The following is a 24,595-nucleotide window of genomic DNA, read 5'->3' on the forward strand; positions in this document are numbered from 1 at the left end:
GGAGTTCTTGATCCTCTGCCATTGACTTTACACACAATAACTCACTGATGATGTTTCAGAATGAAAAAATTTGATTCCCCATGAAGTTTTTTGTGCGTTATTTAGTCAAGTTATAACATATTTATCACTTTGTATTTCACGTTTGTGCTATTTACCTATACACGCATGTTCCTTGTGTACTGTTGCACCTCCCGTGCATGTGAATCCAAGCGCTATGTTATTTCACTAATTTTGCATAGGACAGTGGCATCAGCATTAATCCTTCACACGACTCTACCAGGAAAAAAGGTAATTTGCAAGACAAATGTTTTGCAGCGGGCGGCTGAAAGAAATCCGCTCGGCAACGCAAAGTCAGCAAACTGACGTGGTGCTGCTGCTCATGTTCAGAGGTTGGAGGTGACTTCAAGCAGAGAGGAGGTAAGAGCTGGAATACTTAGTGCATTTTGGTCTGATGAGACCTGATAGAAAATACACAGTGAAGGAATATTTGTTATCCATTTTATTGTATAGCAGTGAATGGACCACACCTCTTGATGCCTTCAGAAGAACATGACGCCAAAGTGCTGGATAACGTGGGTTTTGCTCTCAGGCCTTCTGTGGAATTTTGTTGCTCGTAAGTAGAATCAATTTTCACTTTTGAGAATCTAAATTGAAAGTCCTCGGCACAACTATGATCCTTATCGTTAATGTTCATTCTGTGGAATAAGTTATATGTACGATAAGAAATGTATATATGTCTGTAAAAGGCTGTAATGGATCGATTTTTATCACCCAGGCTCTAGTTAAATAAATGTGTAAACCTGTAATGTTGAGAAATGTAAATGTTTCTGTTTTGATTCTGTTGTTTTAGCTGGAAAAAAAACAGGGGTTGACAAAAAACTGGAAAAATGTTTGAAGAACCATGAGAAAATTATTTTTTTCCAAGACACCTTCAACCTTTTCATCAGTGCATCAAACCCCATAAATCATAGCAGAGTACATTGTAATGGAACGAACAAAGGTCAAAGGTCTGAACAAGAAAAAAAGGGTGAGAATTTTGTAAAGATATTGTGACTCCTTAAGATATTAAATTCTGCTTTGCTGTAACAGCTGTAAAGTATTGCATAGAAGTATGTAAGAGATGTTAGATTGATTATATGGAGCAGTATTTTTCTGGTTATACTCTTGTTTAGTAATAATAATAATAAAAACTTTACTTTACTTACTCTACTTCACAGCTTGCATCGTATTTATAAAGCAAAAGGATACTGTGGAGGGTGAGTAAAGACTTTTCAATTCAATTTTTTTTATTTGCGTCACAGCACACATCATTTCAAGGCACTTAGTCAGGTGGGGGACTCACAGTATTATTAGGGGGGAGAAATGGGGAAGAGAGGAGAGGTGAGTGGAGAAGAGGGGTGGGAAGAGAGAGAGAGAGAGAGAGAGAGAGAGAGAGAGAGAGAGAGGGAGAGAGAGAGAGAGAGAGAGAGAGAGAGACCAGGAACAGTTGTGTGATCGCCATGTTGGATCTGGATCCCGAAGCTCTAGAGTCAGAGAGAGAGAGAGAGAGAGAGAGAGAGACCCTTATCATACCTGATAGCTTCCTTCTCAGAGGGGATCTTCATTTATTCATTTATTGATTTTGTTTAGTGTTTTATTGATTTATTTGTCATGTTGATGAGTATAATCGTTTTGTTTTGGTTTGTCTGGCCCGTGTGTTTATCGCGATGAGCTGTTAATTCTTTGAAGTATTTGTTTTTCTTCTGAGGAGGTTCTATAAATTATTTTTGATTTAAGTTGGTTATTAGAAGTGAGAGACAATATCATTTATGAATTATGTGTTCATCTGTGTGTTTATTACATATGTAAATGTTACCACCTATTGTTTACCAGATGTATTTTTATAATAATAGGGGTCAGGCCTGGTTAGAGACAGCCTGTGAATTTGAAAATTAAAGCGTAACTTTCAGCCATATTAATCTGTATTTTTTTATTTAAATTACCAGAAATCTTGAAAGAGTTTTTCCCTCAAATGGGGGGAAAAGATTCATCTCATCTGCTGCGTCTGTCGAAGTGGTACATTAAAAACATTGATACGGTGTATGTCGTGGGGGGGAAGAACTGCTGCTCAACACTCTGCGACTTCACAGGTGATGGAACAAAACTGCTGTTGACATTCAATTTTCATGATTCACAAATTTAGATGTGTGTGGGCTCGTAATGGGATGAGACGTAAAAGCTGATGATATATTTTTCTGTTTATTTTTTTTTCATAATCCAGCCTCCAACCCCCTTGCAACAGGTAAGTTCATATCACCAACAGTCCAGGCCAGGATGGAAAAACTGTAACGACAATGAGGCCGAATTAGAAATTTGGGACTCACCTCACCCTCCCAGTCCAAACATGAAAGAGAACCAGTGGCAGCCTCCAGTCATCATAAAACCTCAAAAGGTGTTTAGTTTGTCCAGTCTGGGCTACTGTAAAAAAAACATGGCGGCCTCTGTAGAGTGGACCCGCTCCTGATGTAAATATACACTATTTAAATATAAAGGGCTCATTTTAAGGTAAAGAAAACAACAATTGGTACAATTTGGGTGAAACATCATTAGGACTATTCTAAATTCAATTTCTCCCAATAGCCCCCCCTCACTCAATTCTCTATCTACAGATTTAGATCTGTTGCGGGCTCCTGATGTGAACGAACATAAAAGCTGATATATATATATATATATTTTTTTTTTTTTTTTATAATCCAGATTGTGTAAATGCAGAAGATGACTTCAACCCCCCCACTGTCGAAGGTAAGCTCATACAGCCTTGCTCTAACAGTGATGGAAAAACTGTAAAGACAATATAGTGAATGTTTTTATTTGCAGTGGATTTAAAGTTTGGAATAAATCAAGTGTCTTTTGATGAAGTAATTCAATATTTGTTAAGAAACTTGAATCATTGATTTCAAAGACTAAATTAAATCCTCTCAGGGGTCTGTGAAGTGTCATGTCCCAACAGTGTAACTTTATTAGTTCAGGTTTTTTTTCTGTGTGTTGTATTTCTTCATGATTGTGCGTAGATGTTTAAATATGTTTCTATTAAAAGGTTCTTGCTGGGTTAGACGTGTCTGCGCCAAAAAGCTATGTAAAAACCCTGATAAGGAGGGAGACCTGTGCGATAAGATCGGTGAGTCCCCTGAATATAAACAATAATAATAATAACAACAATGATAATAAGAATAAGAATAATGATTCTTGTTCTTTATATCATTCTTATTCTTATTCTTAAAGTGAGTGAGTGAGTAACGGAATTTTTTGTGTCACATAAAAATTTACTTTGTTAGAGGAGCAACTGTCTGCAAATGTGCACAGGGCTTATTGATCACATGCTCAATCAGAGTTGACACTTTGAATAACCAGATTTTCCTTCTTCCAGGGATCAACATCAGGTACATCATCAACTTAACAGCAACAACCGGCAAATGTTACGACTGTCAACCCTCCAAAGAAAAGCCTAAAAAAGAAAAGAAAGTGGAAGAAAAACCTCTGACTGAAAACGGAAAAATTGACCCAGCAGCAGCTAGGTAACACATGAATTTATCAAATGAAGAGTTATTAAGGGAAATGTAATTTTTCACCACCCAGGAGCTGTACAGACTAAAGAGTTCCACGATGACTGATATGAAACATGAATATTTGTTCTTCCGTCAACAGTGAAACCATGAAAGTTATGACCAACATAGCCTTCACCATGAACGAAACTTCAGCAGCCTTGTCTGGAGGAGAGGGAGTCCAGGGCATCATCAAGAAAATCACAGAGACTGAAGAAGTCTCCTTTGGTTATAGTTCTCCAAATGACCACTTGAGTGTAAGTGCATTTCACCTTCATACACATGAAATGTCATCAAAATAAAAGTGACTTGATGTAGTTTTGCACAAAGACTGGATGCACAAGAGAAACAGCCTGGACACGAAAACAAATATATAACTTTCAACTCAAAATTTCTTATTCTATATTATGTTCGATATTTATATATTATTTATATTTTCTACGCTGTTTATTCTAGATAGATAGATGGATACTTTATTAATCCCGTGGGAAATTCAGAATTCACTTTTTTTTTTTTTTTAGATAGATATTCTGTCAATTTAAAGTTTTCACATCTGCAAACAAAAAAGGTAGCTATCGATATGACCTCAGACCAAAACCTGTCTATTGCCAGAGAAGTTGCACGGAACAGAAAAACTGCTGCTTCAGAAGAAAGCTCTCACCTCCCCCTGAAATCTCCGCTGCTCTTTCCTGCAGATCATCAGTGACAGCTCTGTTCTGCAGAGCTTCTCGAGATCGGTCTCGGTGTCAATAGAAGCGATGGATAAAGCTCGCAGCTCGAACCTCAGTGACCCCTTCATAGCGATTATCAGATTCACTAATATGGCTCAGGTAAGAACAACATTTTAAAAAAAGTTTCCCCCCTCAACGATGGACGCAGCTTTTATATACGATTACAGTAAGAGTTTGTAATGATCCCGTTTTTCCTCAGGATGAGAAGAACAGCACTGTTTTAGGTGATGAGGTTTTAGGCGTGGAAATGGGAACCGTGATCGACAACCTCACAGACCCCATAGGCATCAATTTTCTCAACATGATCTACGTAAGTTAAAAATGAAAGTGCATGGTTAAATGTACGTCTTTACCATTCCAGAGCACGTTAACAGTGCAGCTCTGTTGATTTGTTTACAGGAAGGAATTCCATCTTGTCAATCATGGAACGGTGACGGTAAGACACGCGTAGAAATGTGCAATGATGACATTTTGGATATGTCCTCATCCCCGGCATTAAAAAATGTAGTATTTTATAACCTTTCTTAGATAACTGTAGAAATAAAGTTGAATTATTTATCATGATTAACGAAAAACATGAAATGCAGCATGAAACTGGGCCGCAAAGGCTTTTCATCTAATCCGAGGTTAATGCTAAAGTCTTTTATCTTCGTTCAAATACGTTGATGAAGCCTCCAGTTTCTGCTCTGCACTGTTCACATGCAGGCAATCTACCAAACTGGACCACTGACGGATGTGAAACGCATCAGAATGGAACCGACATCACATGCCAGTGTACACATTTGACGTTTTTCGCCATCTTGTTGGTTTGTTTAACTTCTTTTTTAATATTTAATACCAAACTTCCCCCCTTTGATTTCCTTTCCTGGTGTGATGGCTGATCTTCTGCACGGCCATCTTTTCATTTTGCACTTTATCAGCTCAGTATTCTCCTCCATTATAAATTAAATCCTTAAAATCCATCGTGACTATCAATCCCAAAAATGTCTCAAAACCGTTTTTCCCTGTTTTGAACCTGTGCAGGCTCCACCGAATCAAACCATCTCTAGTACTGATCTGAAAAACCTCACCATCATCACCAAAGTCGGCTGCGGCTTGTCCATGTTCTTCCTCTGCATCGTCCTCTTCATGCACTTTCTTATAAGGTAACAATAATGGAACTGTCCGGAACTTTTATTGACATTTTGGTTCCTGCAACGTGCTTCACAACAGATTTATCATTAATCATTTCAAAGTGCTTCCATGAAAATAGACCTTGATTCTTGTCCATCTGAATTTGAAGTCAGAGTAAAAAGAGTTGAGCAGAGTTGAGCCTCGGTAACAACACATAATTGTATATAGATGTAAATCAGAAAACAACAACTTGTTCCACTGATGTTAATGTGGTGACGTTGATGTAAATAAGTAAATAACAGCAGTGACGACTCTTTATTTACATCAATGTGGTAGCTTGTGTCAAAATAGCCACAGCAGGGAAATGAGACTGTTGAGAGGCTTCATTGTTTCAAAGGAAAAGTGTCACAGGAATATTTTACTTAGGATTATGTCATATTTAAATAAATAATCCTTATATGGGTCCAGTTTTGAATAGAGCCAGCATCATTTGAGTAACTCAATCGCCAGTCAGCTGTCAATCATGATGTTTCACGCCAGGTTTTACAGCATCAAATAACAAATTTATCAGTATCATGAACAGTTGAGATGAATGTGTTCTTAGGTTTTAGTTTGGACCATGTCCCATCCACTAACATGGAGGGGGCAGGCCTTATTACCCATACTACGGCCTGTCAGCAGGGGGCGATCAAGATGCCCTGGATTTACTCTTGAGGTTGTTCAACGTAGAGTCAATAACTGGAGGCAAAAAATATTTGGTGCTTTTATTAATTAAACATAAACATGAGTTAATCACTTTCAACTTGTTGTTTCTGACCCCCTCTTTCTTGCTCTTGGCCAAAACTCACCACATGTGTTTCTATTTGCCAAACGAAAGGTTGTGAACTCTTAAGAAATCCCAGCGTCACACGATGTCTCGGTTCATCTCGTCCCACAGGAGGACCAAGGCCACCGACTCCACCAAGATCCTGATCAACCTGGTGTTAGCCCTGTGCCTGCTCGACCTCCTGTTCCTGATCAACAGCTCTGTGGCCGGTATGAAGAACGCTGTGGGTTGTAAGGTCGTGGCGGCGCTCATGCATTACTCCATGTTGGCCACCTTCACCTGGTTTGCCGTGCAGGCCCTCCACCTCTGCATTCAGCTGTACACCAAGGGCAACATTGTGATCAATCGTTACATGCTCAAAGTCTGCCTCGCCAGCTGGCGTGAGTTCATATTAATAATATCTTGGATTTATATAGTTCCCAAGGCAGACTGTTGCGGTTCAGTCATGACCTTGTTTATTTTCCTCTCCTCCTTTTCCAGTTACACCCAGTGTGATCGTGGTGGTCTTGCTGGTCTTGGGCAAATATGGTGAACAAGTCATACAAGCTGTCGACCCTTCAGAAAATGTGACGATGTGAGTCTAGCGAGTGAAACCATCCTGCCGCCTGTGGATCACATGTTTCCTTCTCTTTACTGACTCGAGCTTCTGTTCCAAGGTGCTGGATCAATGACGGGAACGTCCACTACATTGTCAACATCGGCTACTATGCCATCGTCTTCATCCTCACCTTCACCACCTTCACCGTCATGCTGTCATGGCTCTGTATTAACAAGAAAACCAAAAAGGACGACAAGCCGGTTAACAAAACCGAGATAAGCCTGATGACCGTCATGGGCCTGTGTTGCATGATGGGTGTCACGTGGGGTTTTGCCTTCTTCGCCTACGGTGACCTCCAGATTCCCTCCTACTACATTTTCACCGTTCTCAATTCTTTTCAAGGTATCTGTGATCAGTTCGGATCTCGTAGAACTAATAATCTGTCAATTTATCTCATATGATTTATTAATTCAGACCTGTTTTATACTCATAATCTGGCGTTCAAGCCAGATTTTCCCCCTCAGAAGTAAACAGAGATCAGAAAAGAGCTAAAAGAAGGAATAAATTATAGATCTACATATTTTAGGTGACCAGAAAAATGACCCCAAATGAATACATGTGGTTTCAGAAGAATCAAATGCAGACATTTAATAACACATTTTGAATTGCACTCCCGTATGGAAGCCCATTTCCGCCACTGTGATGAAAGAAAAAAAAAATTGGTATCTCATAATTATGACTTAGCATCTCATAATTATGAGATAGTATCTTATAGTTATGACTAAGCATCTCATTATTGTGAAATAGTATATCATAATTATGACTTAGTATCTCATAATTATGAGATAGTATCTTATAGTTATGACTAAGCATCTCATTATTATGAAATAGTATCTCATAATTATGAATTAGCATCTCATTATTATGACTTAGTATCTCATAATTATGATAGTATCTTATAGTTATGACTTAGCATGTCATAATTATGAGATAGAATCTTATACTTATGACTTAGCATCTCATAATTATGACTTAGCATCTCATTATTATGACTTAGTATCTCATAATTATGAGATAGTATCTTATAGTTATGACTTAGCATGTCATAATTATGAGATAGAATCTTATACTTATGACTTAGCATCTCATTATTATGAGATAGTATCTCATTATTATGACTAAGTATCTCATACATATGTTCCCAGCTTCACACGACGTCTCGGTTCATCTCATAATAATGAGATGCTAAGTCATAATTATGAGATACCAATTTTCTTTTTCTTCATCACAGTGGTGGAAATGGGCTTCCATACTCCGGGGACGAATAAAGTTCTTTAGAATTGAACACCACTCCAAATTGCAGTTAATTGACCACATGTGTTTGCCTTGTAGGTTTCTTCCTTTTCATCTACTACTACAAAAGCAGGAGCAGCAGGGCGCCGAAAACCAGCGAGAGCGACAACTCAACCAGCGCCAGTCGAACCACCACCATCGGACCTGACCTGCTCGGACTCGACAACCCCTACATCAACGTGGCAGGGAAGTAAAAACCTTTAGAGGACGACTGAGGTGTGAGGAAGTCTTCAGCTCCCAGAACAGACGTCTAGGTGGTGCAGAGAATGAACTGGAGAGTGTACGGATGTAAAACAGGGGTATTTCCTGACATTAGTATATAGCTTTAATAGTGTATTTTTTATTATTATCTCACGATCACAATAAGGTTTGGATTAGAAATAGGAAGGATTGTTTCATGTAATTTAATCAAGAACTCTCAGACCCTTAAAAATATCATTAAAAGCTTTAAACCGATGAATTTTATTTATTTATATATTTCCTGCTTTAACCATACGAATACCAAGTGGGAAATCATACGTTCTGACGGAGATATGAAGAGGAACGTGAGGAAATCCTTTCTTTATTTTAACAGTTACATTAAAACACAAATTAAACATTAATAAACACATGAGGTTTCTCATACAAACTCAATTCAAGTGGACATATAATATCACAGTAAGAGAGCCTCTGCTTCCAGGAGAGCGTTTTCCATCTCAGCAGCCTCCAGCGAGAAGTTCTCCCTCTCCTGCAGCATGTGTTCTCGTGCTTTAGCGAGGTCTGTCATCGTTGCTTGGATTTCCTGCAAGATGCATGTACAAGATGAGACATTTCAAAAATACACCGCACACATCACTAACATCATCCCCTCCAACTAATTGGTCGAGACAGAAAGGCTGGAGGGACTTTGTCTCACCTCGAGCCGAGAACGTTGCTGAGACGCAGCGTCTCCGAAAGTCTTTAATTCGCTCAGCAGGTCTGCGGAGACACTCTGAAAAAGAGACGAGGAAAGATGAGTTGATTTTATTTATAACCACTGAAAGCCTTTGCATGTGTGAAATGCAAATATAGATTTATCTTACATATACAAATTACATATTGACTAAATAGGCAAAGTCTTTCTTTGTCAGGACTTATGTAGGATTATGAGGTTTGTGTGCATTGTTAGAATTTCCTCTGTGTCTCAGGTTGTAGTTATTTGTGGGAGTTTGATTAAAATGTACTTTAATGATGAAAAATGAAATATATATAAAACCCTGCAGGTAAAAAAAAACTTGATCTACCATTGCTTCTTTCCGTTGATCTTCATTTTGTTGTGCAGCTTCTCCAACGCTTCCTCCTGAAACTAGACAATATATTTATGTCACTTTCTATCAGACAACCAGTCGAGCTGGGCAAGATCACTTTTTGAAATTGTAAAGTACACATATTTACCTGGGTCAATGTTTGCTGCGACAAGGATAACATGGCAGTTCTTCAGGTTTTTCTGTACCTCTGTATTTTCCTTTTCCATGTCGCTGAACTGCAGCTCCAGCTCAGAGACTCTTTGCTGCAATTTAACAAGGATGTAAACAAAGTGACATACTTTCATATAGAATTTTCTAAGGATTAATATAAGTACTTTATTTTGTTACCTGTGTCTCTGTGAGGTTTTTCTGCAGCTCCTCATTAACGGTCATCAAATGTTGATTTTGCTCCTTGAGCTCGGCCTCTTGCCCATAACGAGTGGAGACTCTATGGAAGGACGCAACATATTCAGTTAAAAGTAAAATGAAGTTCACCTCATGGTTCCGGATATGAAATATAGTCTTTGACTTACCCTTTGTGAACTTTAGGAACAACGTTTTTCCTGAAAGACAAAAAAGGGGAAATAATGTGATTTAACAGCTGTGAGGAAAACGTACAGATACATCATGATTCCAGACAGACTGCAGAAGATGGGAAGTTGTGAAGATGTGATTCTGGTGATGTACTGATGATGGTTTTTGAACTCGCTGCCATTATTTCCCCACAAAATCCATTTGGCATTTGAATTTTCTTTCTAAAAACATGTTGGTAAAAGTTAAATGGATTATATCTGCTGTCTCATGATGTGTTCACTGCCTGCTGGGGGGAAGGAAATGTCTCAAGAAGTGGAGACAATCGATCATCCCCATGAACCAATCTGTGAACTGTAAATATATGTATTGATAATCTCTCTCTATATATGATTTAAATTTACTTTTAATACTTCAGTTGTATTTGCCACTCGTTTGCGGTGGGTTGTGTGAAGTTCTGTAAAATTTAGAAAAATAAACACTTATAAAAACAAATCATACTTTTGAGTGCAATCATTATATATTTCTTACCGCTGGGTGTTTTCTTTCTGAGGCTTGAAGACACCATCAGACTTCGGGCCAGCTGCGTCTTTGGATTCTAACCTACGACCTGTTCTCTTCGTTTCTGCAGGAACCTGCAAACCTGGAAAAAACACACAATCATCTCTGTTTGACTTTTACCAAATTAAAAACACACACACACACATTGACTCAGTGGCCTCTAAACGACTCTGCTCACCTCTGGGGATCTTTGTAGACATTGTTGACCTGTGATGACAAATAATTAAAGTTAAGTTAAAGTTTGGTTTAACCGAATCAGCTGTTTAACTACAACGTATCCGTCTCAACCATTTTCAAATATATGCGTCTCACATGTATAATAAGATTCAACAGCTTAACCACGAGTTGTCAAACCTGACATACGCGGATCATACAAACAGGCAGCTTTTTGAATGGAGTTTGGTGCAAAATGCTCAAATACGACACTAAGAAGGAAAACTAGCTGTAGTTGCGTTGGCCCAAGTATAAGTGACGCGTTTCCGGCTGGTGAATAACGCTGATAAACTACGCTTACCTTCAGATTTGACGCTGAATATGTAAAAGTTTGTCAACAACCAAAAAACATGAGCGGCAGCAAATTTTTAAAAACGTCCCGCCCACTGCGGTCACTTCCGGCCCCTTTTCTGCGTCATTTCCAGCACACGCACAAGTACTGCACAAAATAAAGTTATACCCCTGTTTGTTTGTTTTTGTCAACTCGTTGTTTAAACGTTGTAAACTATTTGTTTTTAATCAATTTCCTGCAGTAAAACCAAATAAGTTAGAAGAAGAAGAAGAAGAAGATGTGGTCAACGTCACTGGGCTGGGACGCTGCGTACTGCGCATGCGCGGAGGCGGCTAAATTCAAACCTGCAGACGTTAGCCCCGTCGCTCGTTGACGTTAGCTTCGGTTCGCAGGTTAGCCGAACACTAGAAACATGTAAAGTGTTTGGGCTTAGTAAACGAGTCACAACAACAACAATAATAACAACAACATCAACAGCCGTGGGGAAGCCGGAGGAACTAGCTCGGAGCTCCCGCGAGGTAAGAGCCGCAGTCGGTATCCGTTTGTGTTGTGAGTGCTAAGCTAGGTCGAACGTTAGCGTCAACTGAAAATTTAAAAAAAAATGAATGTTTTAGTTTTGCGCTTGATACGAAACTGGACTTTATTACGAAGTTATTAATATGCACGGCGTGTTGAAGAGGTTCTGCTGGAACACAACATGGCGTCTGTTGACTGTTATTCATCCTTGTGTCGTTCGCTTTTGTCGTTGTGCGTATGTGTGTTTTTAAAAGTTAAAACAAGTGTTATGATACCGCCCCCATGTTTCACTGGTGTCATAGAGGAAACAATTAGCTCATTATCAGATCGAGTGACAGACACTGGGGGGGGGCAAAGGTGTTTATTCCTCAAAGTGTATTTCAAAACAATAAAAACGAAACAGCACTAGATCTCGTCTGTGATTTGGTCAGTGGGTTAGTCCAGGCTTCTTGAATCATAATCTCCTCTTGATACATTCCCAGATTGATGTTCTTGTCCTTGTGTCTGTATGAAGTATGAATTTGACACTGACGGTCTGTTAGTTTATTGACAAACACAAGCCCTAAACAACAGAGCCTTACACATATCGACCTGTACTTGTGTCCTGGTGGCGTGATGTTGAGGTTGTAATGGCTGTAGGATTGAGTTTTCACTGTCACGATGGTGCTCTGCGATGGATGACAATCTAAACGTCCCTGATACTCTATTAACGTCTCTTCCATCATGGGTTCAAACCTTATTGTCATATGTTCACAGTGGAAGATGGAGCCCCAGGACTTTGCAAAGAAAGAGTAAGTATTGAGAAACAACAGCTGTGGCCAGGCAGGATTGAGACGTCTTGTATCATAGGGATGGATTCACTTTGCATATTATAATAATAATCCCCTCGAAAATATGAACACTTGAGCTTACTGGGTTTCATTGTTTTGTGTAGCAGGGAAGGCAGTGGATTCTCCAAGCGGCGCCTTTCCTCAGTGAGTGCAACAAATCACAGCGTAGATGGATGTGTGTACTTATCATTTGTTTTTAAATAAATCTCAACCCTTTTTTTTAAAGATTTTAAAGGGACCACGGAAATCAGCCAGATTCCCGGATCCGGAACAACAAGAAAATGTGGTAAATGGATCGTTTGATTGGAGATTTCCACCTAATAACCATGATATATGCTTTTTAAATATCTTTAAGGGTATTTAATATTTGACGTTTTTTTTTTTACATTGATTAAGGTTGAAAGTGCCAAGCCGGTGGAAAAGAGGATTTCAAGAAGAGTCAGTTTTGCTGCTGCCAACGATGTTCTCCTGTTTTCAAAGTAAGACACCACTTGATTCTTTAAAATATTCATATACAAATACTCTTATATTCCTAATCAATACTTTATCTTTACAGGGATGTGAAAAATCCCTCCCCTGCTCGAAGTCCTTTGCAAGAATTAATGACAGCAGGTATGTAATGTTTTTGTTTTTGTTTTTCAGTGCAACAATATTTTTTAATTTAAACATCTTTGTAATATTTGTCCTGTGTTTCTCTGCAGCAGGGGCGACCGCACAAAATAGGTAAGATGACTTTCATGCTTTACCCACTAAGCTGTATTTTAGTTGATAATTTAAAATTTTTGACTAATATGTATTTTATCACACAAGGGTCCAGGTGGTTGTTGCTGAAGATGGGATTCCACAGACCAGAGGTAATGTTTCTTTTGTACTTAAGACAACTATTAACTAATGCTTCTGTTTTTGTTGCAATTTTAGAATGTCTGTTACTAAATTAAAACCTCCCTTTTTAGCTCTGGAAACCCTCCTGAATGCTCCTCTACATGCCTCTCAACAGGATAAGGTGAGCTAGAAGACACTTTCCAATGTTGTTTTGATTTTACAATGCTTTACAAGCTGTGCGGAACAGATTGAATATTAAATAAATGGTTCATGACAAAAATGTTATTACTGTCCCCAGGTCAGCCTCGACACAGTGGAAGGCTTTGGGGAGAAAACTGTGATGTTTTCCACAGACGATGCCTTCATGGACATGACCCACAGTCAGACGATGAACGTGTCCAGTTATGCAGATACCTCCCTCGCAGTCTGCGATGCTTTACCCGCCGGTGAAGAGAAAAAGTGGATGTTCACTGCAGATGATGCTTCCATGGATGTGTCACTTCTCCCTGCCAGAAAGAAGGATTTAAGTGTGGAGAAGAGAGACATACCCTCATCAGTGTCAAGTTTGGATCACGGATTTGAAAACTTCCTGGCAAGTCTCTCCAAACCTGGTGGTCCCTCCTCTTTAGCCACTGTTGACACAAACATCTCCGTCGCTCAAGTGAAAACACGAAAGGCTAATGTGGACAAAGAGAACCTGCTCCCAGCGTCCATTTCAGCCGTGATGGAGTCACTCAATAAACCCAGGAAGGCAGAGGAATCGTCTTGTGGACTCGGCCCAGACGTTGATGTCAGCATGAACCTGACTGAGGTTCAAACGGGACGCGTACTGTCAGTCGCAGTGGACGATAATCCATTTCAGTGTCTCTTTCCCACACAAGACATGTACGCCCTCTCCGACGAAGGAGAATCCCAAACAGCGAAAGTGACGATGATCAAGTCCGAACCTAAAGGTATTAACGTTTCTATGAATTTAACAACTGACTCATTTCATTTGTCTTAAAGCAGCAGTCTTGCCATATCTGTCATTATTAAAATGTTCATGTCTTAACATTGCATCTCTAAGATTGTTATATTTTTATTTCCAAATTTAGTTATGGCCTCCTCAAAGAACGCTGGTCGAAATGCGTCTCAGCCAAGAAGGAAGGTGAGTTCAACTGAACCCAGTGACCATCAGCTTGTGTAATTTATTAATATGAGTTGCAGTTATCATGCATCAGTTTGAATTTTATATTTTTTTTATGCCAGTTTACACTTGAAAGCAACTTTTTAGTGAGTATGTGATAACAGGGATTTTTCTTCTTTAGGTCAACCTTAATGCCAGAGATGAAAACACAGATAAAACGATAAGGTTCACTGCAGGTGATGAGTTCATGGACATGACTCAAAGTCACACCGTTAACATTTCCCGTGGTCCATTAGCTCCTCAGCCAGTGTCCGCAGATGGTTTGGAATCAGGGTTTAAGAACTTCCTCACAGGTCTGTCGAAGACAACTGTCCCCAGTGTTAATACTGGGATTGAGAGAGTGTCACCCTTGACTGCAGCATCCTCTCAAAAAACCATCAACATGGACAGACCCTTGTATGAGTTAAAAACACCAATGCCTGATGCAAGCAAAGAAAATTGGTCTCTGAATCCAAGCCGGAGCTGCAGAGAATCCTCCATGGGGGGTGAGATCTGTCCGGATAATGACATGACCATGGAGATGACTGAAAATCAAACAGGCCGCATTTTAGAAGTCTCTGGTTCAAACGATCCGTTTCAGTTTCTGTTCCCATCACAAGACATCTATCCACACGGGGAAAATCTGAAGAAAGCAGAGAAGACGTCAGGACAGAAGAACAGTGAAGCACTGGGGTCACTGAAACATGCTGGTCTTCACACCCAGGATGAGTTTGTCCCTGAAGACGACCACAGAGAGAAGACGGTGAGGTTTTCTGCAGATGACGCCTGTATGGATGTGACACGAAGTCACACTGTCCACATCGGCACTGACTTCAGCCACAAACATTCAGGCTCTTTGTCTTCCAAAGATAAAACGATAAGATTCAATGTAAAAGACGCAGGTATGGACATGACCCAGTGCCTCACGGTGAATATTGCCAATAATTTAGGATCGGATTCAATTCTTCTTTCCGAGAAGAAACCAGAGATTGAGAAACGTGGTCCCTTGAGAGACAGACCTTCATCAGCACACGGTTTGGATCCAAATAGTTTCCTCACCAGTGTTGATCCTGTGTTTGAAAGAAAGACATTGACAGCTGCACCTTTCTCTTACGTGAGAGACTCATCAGCTGGAGGCACAATCTGCCCAGAAGACGATGTTAGCATGGATATGGATATGACTGAGGCTCAAACAGGCCGGATTGTAGGACTTACACACACAGACGATCCTCTTCAGGGTCCTTTCCCACCACAAGACCTCTTCCCCCAAAGTGGTTATCTGAAGAAAGCTGACATGACTTCAGGACGGAAGAGCAGTGGAGCACTGGGCTCATCTGGTCGTACAGGTAAACAACCACCCTGCAGGTTTTATGACACAAAACCTGTATTTGTCCCATAGTTCAGTTTATTTCTGAATGTGGAAATTATAGCTTTGATTGCGTTTGCTAATTTGCTTTTTATTTATTTCCACGTTAGGTATGGGAACCTCATGGAAGTCATCTTTAAAGACAAAGGAACAAAAACCTCAGGTGGACCTAATATTCGCTTCAGGTTTTTAATGCATGTGTGTTTATTTACAGCAAGTAAGCTGTACAGTTCATTCTGCAAACTGTATTTCATATATAGTTGAACTATTGCACTGCCTGTTTTCATTGGACTGTTTGTTTGGCCTGTGGTAATGCTAGATGCAGCTTTCTTTCTGAAAATGCAAAAGTGATCTGCAGTAATTGAGGAACAGGAAGTAAAGACCTGCTGAAAAATGGTGTGAAGCTGGTTCTGCACAAAGAGCTGGTTCACCTGTTTATTCAGAGTTCAGTGAAGCTCTCAACTCAGAACGCAGAACCCCAAACTGGAGAATTGGGTTTTACTAACCATTGATGTAAACGTCACTGACACTGAGTCCCTGTCACCTGTTTATACTAAGTTTTCAGACTCTTATAGCTTTATTTGAATTGAACTATATTTTTACAAAATATATTGAATCAAATCTAGAAAAATTCATTTGTTGAATGCTGCAGAATCCCAGTGATTGAAGTGTTTTCATTTATTTATTCACTATCCACTTTCACTGATTATTCTTTTCTTCTTCACACCCAGGATGAGTTGGACCCTGAAGACGACCACAGAGAGAAGACGGTGAGGTTTTCTGCAGATGACGCCTGTATGGATGTGACCCGAAGTCACACTGTCCACATCGGCACTGACTTCAGTCACAAACATTCAGGCTCTTTGTCTTCCAAAGATAAAACGATAAGATTCAATGTAAAAGACGCAGGTATGGACATGACCCAGTGCCTCACGGTGAATATTGCCAATAATTTAGGATCAGATTCAATTCTTCTTTCCGAGAAGAAACCAGAGAGTGAGAAACGTGGTCCCTTGAGAGACAGATCTTCATCAGCACACGGTTTGGATCCAGAGTCAAATAGTTTCCTCACCAGCGTTGATCCTGTGTTTGAAAGAAAGACATTGACAGCTGCACCTTTCTCTTACGTGAGAGACTCATCAGCTGGAGGCACAATCTGCCCCGAAGACGATGTTAGCATGGATATGGATATGACTGAGGCTCAAACAGGCCGGATTGTAGGACTTACACACACAGACGATCCTCTTCAGGGTCCTTTCCCACCACAAGACTTCTTCCCCCAAAGTGGTTATCTGAAGAAAGCCGAGATGACTTCAGGACGGAAGAGCAGTGGAGCACTGGGCTCATCTGGTCGTACAGGTAAACAACCACCCTGCAGGTTTTATGACACAAAACCTGTATTTGTGCCATAGTTCAATTTATTACTGAATGTGGAAATTATAGCTTTGATTGTGTTTGCTAATTTGCTTTTTATTTATTTCCACGTTAGGTATGGGAACCTCATGGAAGTCATCTTTAAAGACAAAGGAACAAAAACCTCAGGTGGGCCTAATATTCGCTTCAGGTTTTTAATGCATGTGTGTTTATTTATAGCAAGTAAGTTGTACAGTTCATTCTGCAAACTGTATTTCATATACAGTTAAACTATTGCACTGCCTGTTTTCATTGGACTGTTTGTTTGGCCTGTGGTAATGCCAGATGCAGCCTTCTTTCTGAAAATACAAAAGTGATCTGCAGTTGTTGAGGAACAGGAAGTAAAGACCTGTGGAAAAATCGTGTGAAGCTTCTTCTGCACAAAGAGCTGGTTCACCTGTTTATTCAGAGTTCAGTGAAGCTCTCAACTCAGAACGCAGAACCCCAAACTGGAGAATTGGGTTTTACTAACCATTGATGTAAACGTCACTGATATTGAGTCCCTGTCACCTGTTTATACTGAGTTATTGGACTCTTATAGCTTTATTTGAATTTAACTATATTTTTACAAAATATATTGAATCAAATCTAGAAAAATACATTTGGTGAATGCTGCAGAATCCCAGTGATTGAATGGTTTTTATTTATTTATTCACTATCCACTTCCACTGATTATTCTTTTCTTCTTCATACCCAGGATGAGTTGGACCCTGAAGACGACCACAGAGAGAAGACGGTGAGGTTTTCTGCAGATGACGCCTGTATGGATGTGACCCGAAGTCACACTGTCCACATCGGCACTGACTTCAGTCACAAACATTCAGGCTCTTTGTCTTCCAAAGATAAAACGATAAGATTCAATGTAAAAGACGCAGGTATGGACATGACCCAGTGCCTCACGGTGAATATTGCCAATAATTTAGGATCGGATTCAATTCTTCTTTCCGAGAAGGAGCCAGAGATTGAGAAACGTGGTCCCTTGAGAGACAGATCTTCATCAGCACACGGTTTGGATCCAAATAGTTTCCTCACCAGAGTTGATCCTGTGTTTGAAAGAAACACATTGACAGCTGCACCTTTCTCTAACGTGAGAGACTCATCAGCTGGAGGCACAATCTGCCCCGAAGACGATGTTAGCATGGATATGGATATGACTGAGGCTCAAACAGGCCGGATTGTAGGACTTACACACACAGACGATCCTCTTCAGGGTCCTTTCCCACCACAAGACCTCTTCCCCCAAAGTGGTTATCTGAAGAAAGCCGAGATGACTTCAGGACGGAAGAGCAGTGGAGCACTAGGCTCATCTGGTCGTACAGGTAAACAACAGATCTTAAACATTGTTTTGACTCATTTAACTGTTAATAAATCACACTTTTGGGACCATAATAATAATAAACCTAATTTATATCATACATTTCAAAACCCAGTACTGCACAATAAGCAAGACGATTGATTAAAAGAAAAAGAAAAAATATCAATGACCAAAACGCCTAGATATAATCAAGAATCGTTTCTGGTAGAAGTAAATTTTTCAATGTTGTTTCTCGAATCACTTTAATAATGTATAATTTTCATTTTCACATTTAGGTGTAGACAAATCTTCGAGGACCTCTTTCAAGACAACGATGCAAAGATCTCAGGTGAGCTTAAACATTTTCTTAATTTCCTCTGTATTTTATTTTTTAAATTAATGTAGTTTGTGGTAAGTTGGTCGGGTGAGACAGTTCTATAGTTCTGCTGATGTAGTAAATGTTTTTATAAAAATAGAATCATGGTGTTTGCCCAGAACTCCATAAACATATTGTATTTCATGTCTTACTCCCTCAGGTCAAGTTTGATGCTGAGGACGACTGTAGAGGGGAATCTGTGAGGTCGTCTCCAGATGATGCAGATACAAATGGGACCGACTGCCTCGATGTAGATGTTGTCACCAGAACAGCGTCACACTCAGTTCTTCCACACCAGGAAACAAACATCACAGAATCCCACAGAGACACGGATTTACATCTCATTGGGAACAAGAGAGGCAGGTCTTTGTCCACACGCAGTCTGGATCCAGGATTTCAAAACTCCCTCTCTAGGATGAGTTGCCCGTGGGTTAATCCTGTGAAGGTAGTGACTCCTGCTGGACAGCGCCCTCCAGAGGCTGCCGATGCAAGTGACCATCTTCAAATACAGAATCCTGGTGTGGATACTACAAATGACGCCCTGGAGAAGTCACAAAACAAAACCTTGACGGACTTCACAGAAATTGACCAGAGCATGGAAATGACTGAAGCTCAAACCGGACGCATTTTTGGAAAAAGCTGCACAGATGAACTCCCTCAATGTTTAACTTCATCACAGGACTCAGACCTCAAGTGTGAGCTTTCAAAGCAAACGGAGGCAAAGTCACAACAGAGCGATAAAGCTGTAGAAATCTCAAACCTGACAGAATCTGCTGACTCATTCAAAATCGTGACCAGAAAAGAACCCAAACCACGAAATGAAACCACTTCATCACAAAAGATGGACGATGGGAGTTCCCCCAGTGCTGTTGACCAAGACTTGGATTTGTTCGGTTCGCGGAAGTCTAGACGGATTAGTTTAGCCGATATCCATTCAAAGGTCAAGAGATTGAGTCACATGATAAACACGGCTCCCGGCGCTTTCCTCGTGGAAAGCTGCACGGAAACTTTGCCTCATTTTGACGACGGCTTAGACGAAAACAAACCCCTGCCTGCAGCGGAGCCTGAACTCGACATGAGTTTGGAGAGCAAAGAAGAAAAAACACAAAATCAGTATCTTACCCGAGGAGCAGAATCCCCAGCTGCTGCCACTCCGTTCAACTTGAAGACCAAACACCTAATGTCGAGACTGTCGATGGGAGGGTTCAAAGCCAAACTCCCTCAATTAAGCAAACCCAGTGATCCGAAGGTGCTGAATTGGGCAGGAGAGCACACGAAGAACATGACTGTTAACGTCACCAATCAACTGAGTAGCATTGACCACGATGTGAGCGACATATTCGACGAACAGCTCGACAGCTCGGAGGATGTGTCGGATACGCTGAAACCGAAAAGTCCCGAGGAAATCCCTGAAAAAATTACCAGTCATCAGCAGGAGGCAGAGATCGAGCTTCTAGAGGAAGACGTGTTTGAGGAGGACTTCATCAGTGCGGTCCAAGGGAAGAAGAGACCTTTGCCAAATGATGAGAACAATATGGAGGATGAGAAGAGGATGAAAGCCTCCACCGAGGAGGCCGAGGACATCAATGATATGGTGAGTCACATTGGAATATTACTGTCAATTCTCAAATATAGCTGGAGTGTTTTTTTTTTACCTCAAACACACTTATCATCATTCTCAAATAGTCTCAAATTCCTTTTACAAATAAATAGTAAAGCACAATTCGCCCTCTGTCATACCCATCACGTTTATTCTCCCTTTTTGACCTGATTCATTTAATTTCACAATAAAAGCCTGGTTTCTTGTTTGTTTATCTCAGGAATCCCAGTCTCATTTTGTGGAGTATGATGGAAACCTCACATCGGCTCCAACCATGACGACACACACCACCGACTGCTCCAGCAGCAGCAGCCACACAGCCAGCGGCCGCTGTGAAGCCACATTTGAGTCAAGTAAGTTTCACTCAGTTGGGATGAGGAGCTTTAATTCTGACATAATCTTTTTTCTTTTATATAATAATCCTTCTTTGTTTGAATTTTGTTTTTTCCAGCTTTTAAACATAGTATGTACGAGTCTCAGCTTGAAGATTACACAAGTGATGCACAAAAGGTACATTCCCAGTTTATTTATTAACAAATATCAGTTAAAACTCTTTGCTTGATGTCGGTAATTGAACTTTTTTTAATGTTTTAATTACAGAAATTGGCCGACGGCACCATTACAGTGTTGGAGTTCTTGAAACTCTTCAACATAGACTTTGTCATCCACAACTCTCGGCAAAGTGTCCTTCCTGGCAGAGTGGGTTCATCTTTAATTCATTATTTAAAAAAAATCTTACATTAAAAGATAACTGCAGTGATCTAACTTTGTGTTTTGTTTTTGCAGATTCTGTCCGACACAGAACGCACAGAAATAGACGTACTGAGAGAGAAACACATCTGTCGTCCTAAGCAGACGGTGTATGAGACAGACGTCCTCAGCCTCACAGAGAAGGTGGAGGGGTACGTACTCGTCTGACTGTTGAAATACTTTCATGACTGAGATTAAATCTATACATGGGGTACTTTTCTTGTTGCTGTCTCAACTTCCTTCACTTGGAAACTCAAATATTAAGAATGAGGCTCTAAACGAGGACTGTTTTCTTTTGTCCACAGGCTGAAGGTTCGATTGCAGGACCTGGACAAACCTCTGAAGACGATGAATCAAGCTTTGTGGGACGAGATGAGAAATTCTTCAGAGAAAGAGGTTTTATTTGATAATTCAGTTTTTTTAAATATGAAAATAATGCAATATTACTTTTCCTGATTCCCCCATTAAGAACCATTTGCCATGTCATTGTATTTTCTTTTTAAAAAGCTTTTCACGTTTCGCTCTGTGTTGATGTAGTAAAATGATTTGGTTCTAACCGTCACTGTTTGAATCCACAGCTCAAATCTTTTGGTTTAAAACTGAAAGAGAAAAACAGCTTCTTCCGAAAGACGAGCAAAGTTCTGGGGCATGAAATGAAGGAGCTCCTCTACTCAAATCTCGTGCAGGCAGATCAGGTGAGATTCTTCACACGGACATAGTGAGCGACAACATTGGAGATTGTTTTTACTGTGGATGGTCAATGTGATTTTCAATGTTTTCAGGAGGAGCAGCAGAAGTTGAGAGGAACCATCGAACAAGCAGATGAAATGATAAAGAGTCTGGACGACTGTATTTGTGAAATGGAAGCAGGTATGTTGGTTCCTGTGGCCGTTCACTTTAGGATGCTTCCTTATCTGTGTGGTTGTTATATAAATGGACTAAACCATTCAGACCAACAACAGCAGTATAACAACCCAAAGAACAAGTGAAGGTGTTGCTACAGGACGGAGGTAGAGAAGAAGGTGAAACAGCAGCTGAACTCCTGACTTGTTTATTTCCTGTAGAACTCGCTGCAGTTGAAGAAAAAGGCTTCGGAGGGAAACCAGGTCTGAGATCACGTCAGGAAGGTAAAGGACTCGTCTGATCTCTCTTTTGTTTTGTTTTTTGCAATCTTACATCGGCCATTTACTAATGTTGTGTTTCTTTGTTCAGAGATGAAGAACGTCTCTGAAGCTTTGGCCGATAATGACCGGTGAGCTGAGAATTATTGACTATTGAATATCTTTCTTGAACGTTTGATCTGAATGTAGATCTGTTTCTTATTCTTTTTGTCTCTACCTGCTGCAGACAAATGGCTGAACTGGAGTTGCAGAAGAAGCAGAATTCAAGTAAACTCAACAGGCTGCAAACTGACACGAGGAACCTGGAGAGCCACATCAGCGCCATGCATCTGTAGGTTTCATCAGGGTTTCTTAAAATGCAGTCAATTATGAGTCATTTAGCTAATTTCTGTCTTTATTTTCTTTATTTTAAATAAAGTTCATGTTTATACTTTTTTCTACAATCATTTGTTTCAGGGTAAACGAGTGGAAGCTTGGAGAGAAGCAGGAGAACTGCTCCATCTACACATTTCTCCATGAGACCATGCATCTGCAGCTGGTGTATGAAAAATCAGAAGGTATTTATTATTATTATGGTCTGCATTAGAAAAATGAATAAGTTCTTAATTGTTTTAAATGGTAGAGAAACTCTAGGGAAAAAAATATACTAATTGATTTCGCTTAAACTGAACATTTTAATTACATCCACATCTTAATAAATGGTCAGCACCCGATTTGCCATTAAAACTATTGTTAACCATCTAAACTCTTTAGAATTTACTTTGTAGATATGGTGTGAATTTTTTTTCCTTTATAACAAATAATCAATTACTAATGTTTGTTTTTGTCTTGATTTTGAAGGAACCGATGCTGATCATCAGACCGAGAGGAAAATATCTCACATCAACTTCAAACTTCAACTTAACGGTGAGAAAGAAAACAAAGTCAGGAGAAGACTTTCCTCGTGTTCACCTGTGTTCCAAATGTTTGTTTATGTGAGAGAACATCTACCTGACTGCTTTTAATCAAGTAATTATTTTTAATAGCAAATTAGCGATGGCACATTTCATTTCCTTAGACTCTCTCATTTACAGTTTTGTGTATTTTGTTTTCCCACTAGACGAGAAGTCCCGGTGCCACGCCCGCCTCGTCCACCAGCTGCTCTCTCACTACGTGGACAGAGAAGCGTCCTGGGTGGAGAAGTATCCAACGAGCAGACACGTGCCAACGGTTCGTACCAACAGACAAAGATAAATAAGAACCAGTGGTTTTTCCCATCGAGGAAACAACAGTCAAGTTAGACTGAACCTTTGTGTTGGATTTCCACAGCTGCTCCATGACGTCGGCCTGGTGGTGAGTCGCTGTCGTCTCCTGGGAGAAGAGCTGCGTCTGCTGAAGATGTGGGGGGGTCTACAACTGGATATTCTGGACATCAGCTGTGAGGACACTCGGTGAGACACTTAGGACCTGTTCTGCTTCCATTATCTATCATCATCATATTATTTAGAATAACTCATTTATGTAGGATATGTTTTTCCTTGAGCCTTTTATGATTGGTGCTTAATGTTCTGTTTTGCTCTTCTAGGGTTCACATCGTCTTCAGCAGCCTCAAGACACTTTCCAAGTTCAAGGTGGTTTTCTCCGTCGGTTTGATCGAGCAGCTCTGTGTCGTCCAAGTCGAGAGCTTCAACAACGTGATCGGAGGCACTGGGTAAGTACGACTCCGATACTGTGACTCGTACTCTGTTAACCTGGAGGTGAACTAACTGATATTTGATGCTTTGTAGGAGGCAACAGATCGAAGAGGTGGTGGCGTCGTTCATTCCGTCCAAGAACCTCCTAACGAAGATCATCAAGAAGATTCATAATCACCTTCTGTGTTGAGACCGGTGGTTGACTGTGGTTGTTTTCCTCTGTACGTTCTGTCATCCTGAAGGAAACACGTCTGTTTATCATTTCACTGTTTTACAACAACAAGTCATTACAGTTGGTCAGAAAGACAAAAGGTTGTATATCTGTCACGTGTTGTTCCATCTCTGTTCTGTCGTATACATATGTAAATACTTTTCATGTTGTTTTGTTGTCACTGTTAATCTGTTTAATCTCTTTTCAAGATTTTCATTAAAAATGTTAATTTTTCCTGTCCCATGTTTTTTTTTGTAGGGGGGGTGTATTGCACAAATAACTGCAGCAAAAACATTGATGTTGTGAATAATAATAAGTAAAGTTTGTTATTTATTATAATAGAACATAAAATTGTATTCAATGTTTCCTTTCCTTGTTTAAAGCATTTCTTGCAAATTTAAAATTTAATTTCCTCTCTTGCTGTTCTGATTTGAGACTTAAGGTGGTGCTATTG

At 40.0% G+C, this 24,595-nt stretch overlaps 3 protein-coding genes across 6 annotated transcripts; 2 read left to right on the forward strand and 1 right to left on the reverse strand.

Annotated features, from left to right (window-relative positions):
* Positions 1-230: 230 nt before the first annotated feature.
* Positions 231-10,433, forward strand: LOC128460447 (adhesion G-protein coupled receptor G2). 4 transcript variants are annotated; one of them, XM_053445651.1, is made up of 19 exons: positions 246-417; positions 514-613; positions 851-1,027; positions 1,218-1,256; positions 1,986-2,129; positions 2,261-2,281; positions 2,737-2,781; positions 3,077-3,157; positions 3,407-3,554; positions 3,685-3,838; positions 4,277-4,411; positions 4,512-4,622; positions 4,712-4,748; positions 5,018-5,118; positions 5,336-5,457; positions 6,363-6,631; positions 6,732-6,825; positions 6,908-7,191; positions 8,182-10,433. In XM_053445651.1, the coding sequence occupies exons 2-19, from the start codon at positions 550-552 to the stop codon at positions 8,334-8,336; spliced, it is 2,181 nt and encodes a 726-aa protein (XP_053301626.1). In that variant the 5' UTR covers positions 246-417; positions 514-549; the 3' UTR covers positions 8,337-10,433. The 4 variants fall into 4 exon arrangements, with proteins under 4 accessions (XP_053301628.1, XP_053301627.1, XP_053301626.1 ...); XM_053445650.1 differs by having other exon boundaries at positions 255-417; positions 511-613; XM_053445653.1 differs by lacking the exon at positions 851-1,027 and having other exon boundaries at positions 231-417.
* On the reverse strand, positions 8,689-11,115 carry knstrn (kinetochore localized astrin (SPAG5) binding protein). Its single transcript, XM_053445654.1, has 9 exons — positions 11,014-11,115; positions 10,678-10,706; positions 10,470-10,581; positions 9,941-9,970; positions 9,756-9,855; positions 9,556-9,670; positions 9,405-9,466; positions 9,038-9,112; positions 8,689-8,923 (listed from the first exon to the last, which is right to left on the reverse strand). The coding sequence occupies exons 2-9, from the start codon at positions 10,697-10,699 to the stop codon at positions 8,795-8,797; spliced, it is 645 nt and encodes a 214-aa protein (XP_053301629.1). The 5' UTR covers positions 10,700-10,706; positions 11,014-11,115; the 3' UTR covers positions 8,689-8,794.
* Positions 11,116-11,342: 227 nt separating this feature from the next.
* Positions 11,343-24,375, forward strand: knl1 (kinetochore scaffold 1). Its single transcript, XM_053445763.1, has 34 exons — positions 11,343-11,522; positions 12,277-12,311; positions 12,455-12,494; positions 12,577-12,636; positions 12,747-12,829; positions 12,907-12,962; positions 13,052-13,073; positions 13,161-13,204; positions 13,304-13,353; positions 13,471-14,125; positions 14,267-14,319; positions 14,480-15,683; positions 15,814-15,866; positions 16,435-17,062; positions 17,193-17,245; positions 17,814-18,435; positions 18,707-18,759; positions 18,947-20,380; positions 20,607-20,739; positions 20,838-20,896; positions 20,987-21,085; positions 21,173-21,288; positions 21,442-21,532; positions 21,715-21,831; positions 21,919-22,006; positions 22,201-22,263; positions 22,349-22,388; positions 22,484-22,588; positions 22,714-22,814; positions 23,098-23,163; positions 23,357-23,466; positions 23,566-23,687; positions 23,822-23,947; positions 24,024-24,375. Exons 2-34 carry the CDS (start codon positions 12,283-12,285, stop codon positions 24,118-24,120), a joined length of 6,672 nt encoding a protein of 2,223 aa, XP_053301738.1. The 5' UTR covers positions 11,343-11,522; positions 12,277-12,282; the 3' UTR covers positions 24,121-24,375.
* Positions 24,376-24,595: the final 220 nt, after the last annotated feature.

This window comes from Pleuronectes platessa, chromosome 17 (genome assembly GCF_947347685.1).
Source record: "Pleuronectes platessa chromosome 17, fPlePla1.1, whole genome shotgun sequence".
In the NCBI taxonomy this organism is placed as follows: domain Eukaryota; kingdom Metazoa; phylum Chordata; class Actinopteri; order Pleuronectiformes; family Pleuronectidae; genus Pleuronectes; species Pleuronectes platessa.

Excerpts from the sequence above, each read along its gene's own strand:
- knl1 (XM_053445763.1), top strand. The coding sequence starts at position 12,283 with ATGGAGCCCCAGGACTTTGCAAAGAAAGA. Across the intron at positions 18,436-18,706 it reads AGGCTCATCTGGTCGTACAG|GTGTAGACAAATCTTCGAGG; the intron begins GTAAACAACAGA and ends TTTCACATTTAG. Across the intron at positions 20,740-20,837 it reads TGAAGCCACATTTGAGTCAA|CTTTTAAACATAGTATGTAC; the intron begins GTAAGTTTCACT and ends TGTTTTTTCCAG.
- LOC128460447 (XM_053445651.1), top strand. The coding sequence starts at position 550 with ATGACGCCAAAGTGCTGGATAACGTGGGTTTTGCTCTCAGGCCTTCTG. Across the intron at positions 3,839-4,276 it reads CTCCAAATGACCACTTGAGT|ATCATCAGTGACAGCTCTGT; the intron begins GTAAGTGCATTT and ends TCTTTCCTGCAG. Across the intron at positions 6,632-6,731 it reads AGTCTGCCTCGCCAGCTGGC|TTACACCCAGTGTGATCGTG; the intron begins GTGAGTTCATAT and ends CTCCTTTTCCAG.
- knstrn (XM_053445654.1), bottom strand. The coding sequence starts at position 10,699 with ATGTCTACAAAGATCCCCAGAG. Across the intron at positions 10,582-10,677 it reads GTCTACAAAGATCCCCAGAG|GTTTGCAGGTTCCTGCAGAA; the intron begins GTGAGCAGAGTC and ends TGTTTTTTCCAG. Across the intron at positions 8,924-9,037 it reads AGCAACGTTCTCGGCTCGAG|GAAATCCAAGCAACGATGAC; the intron begins GTGAGACAAAGT and ends TGCATCTTGCAG.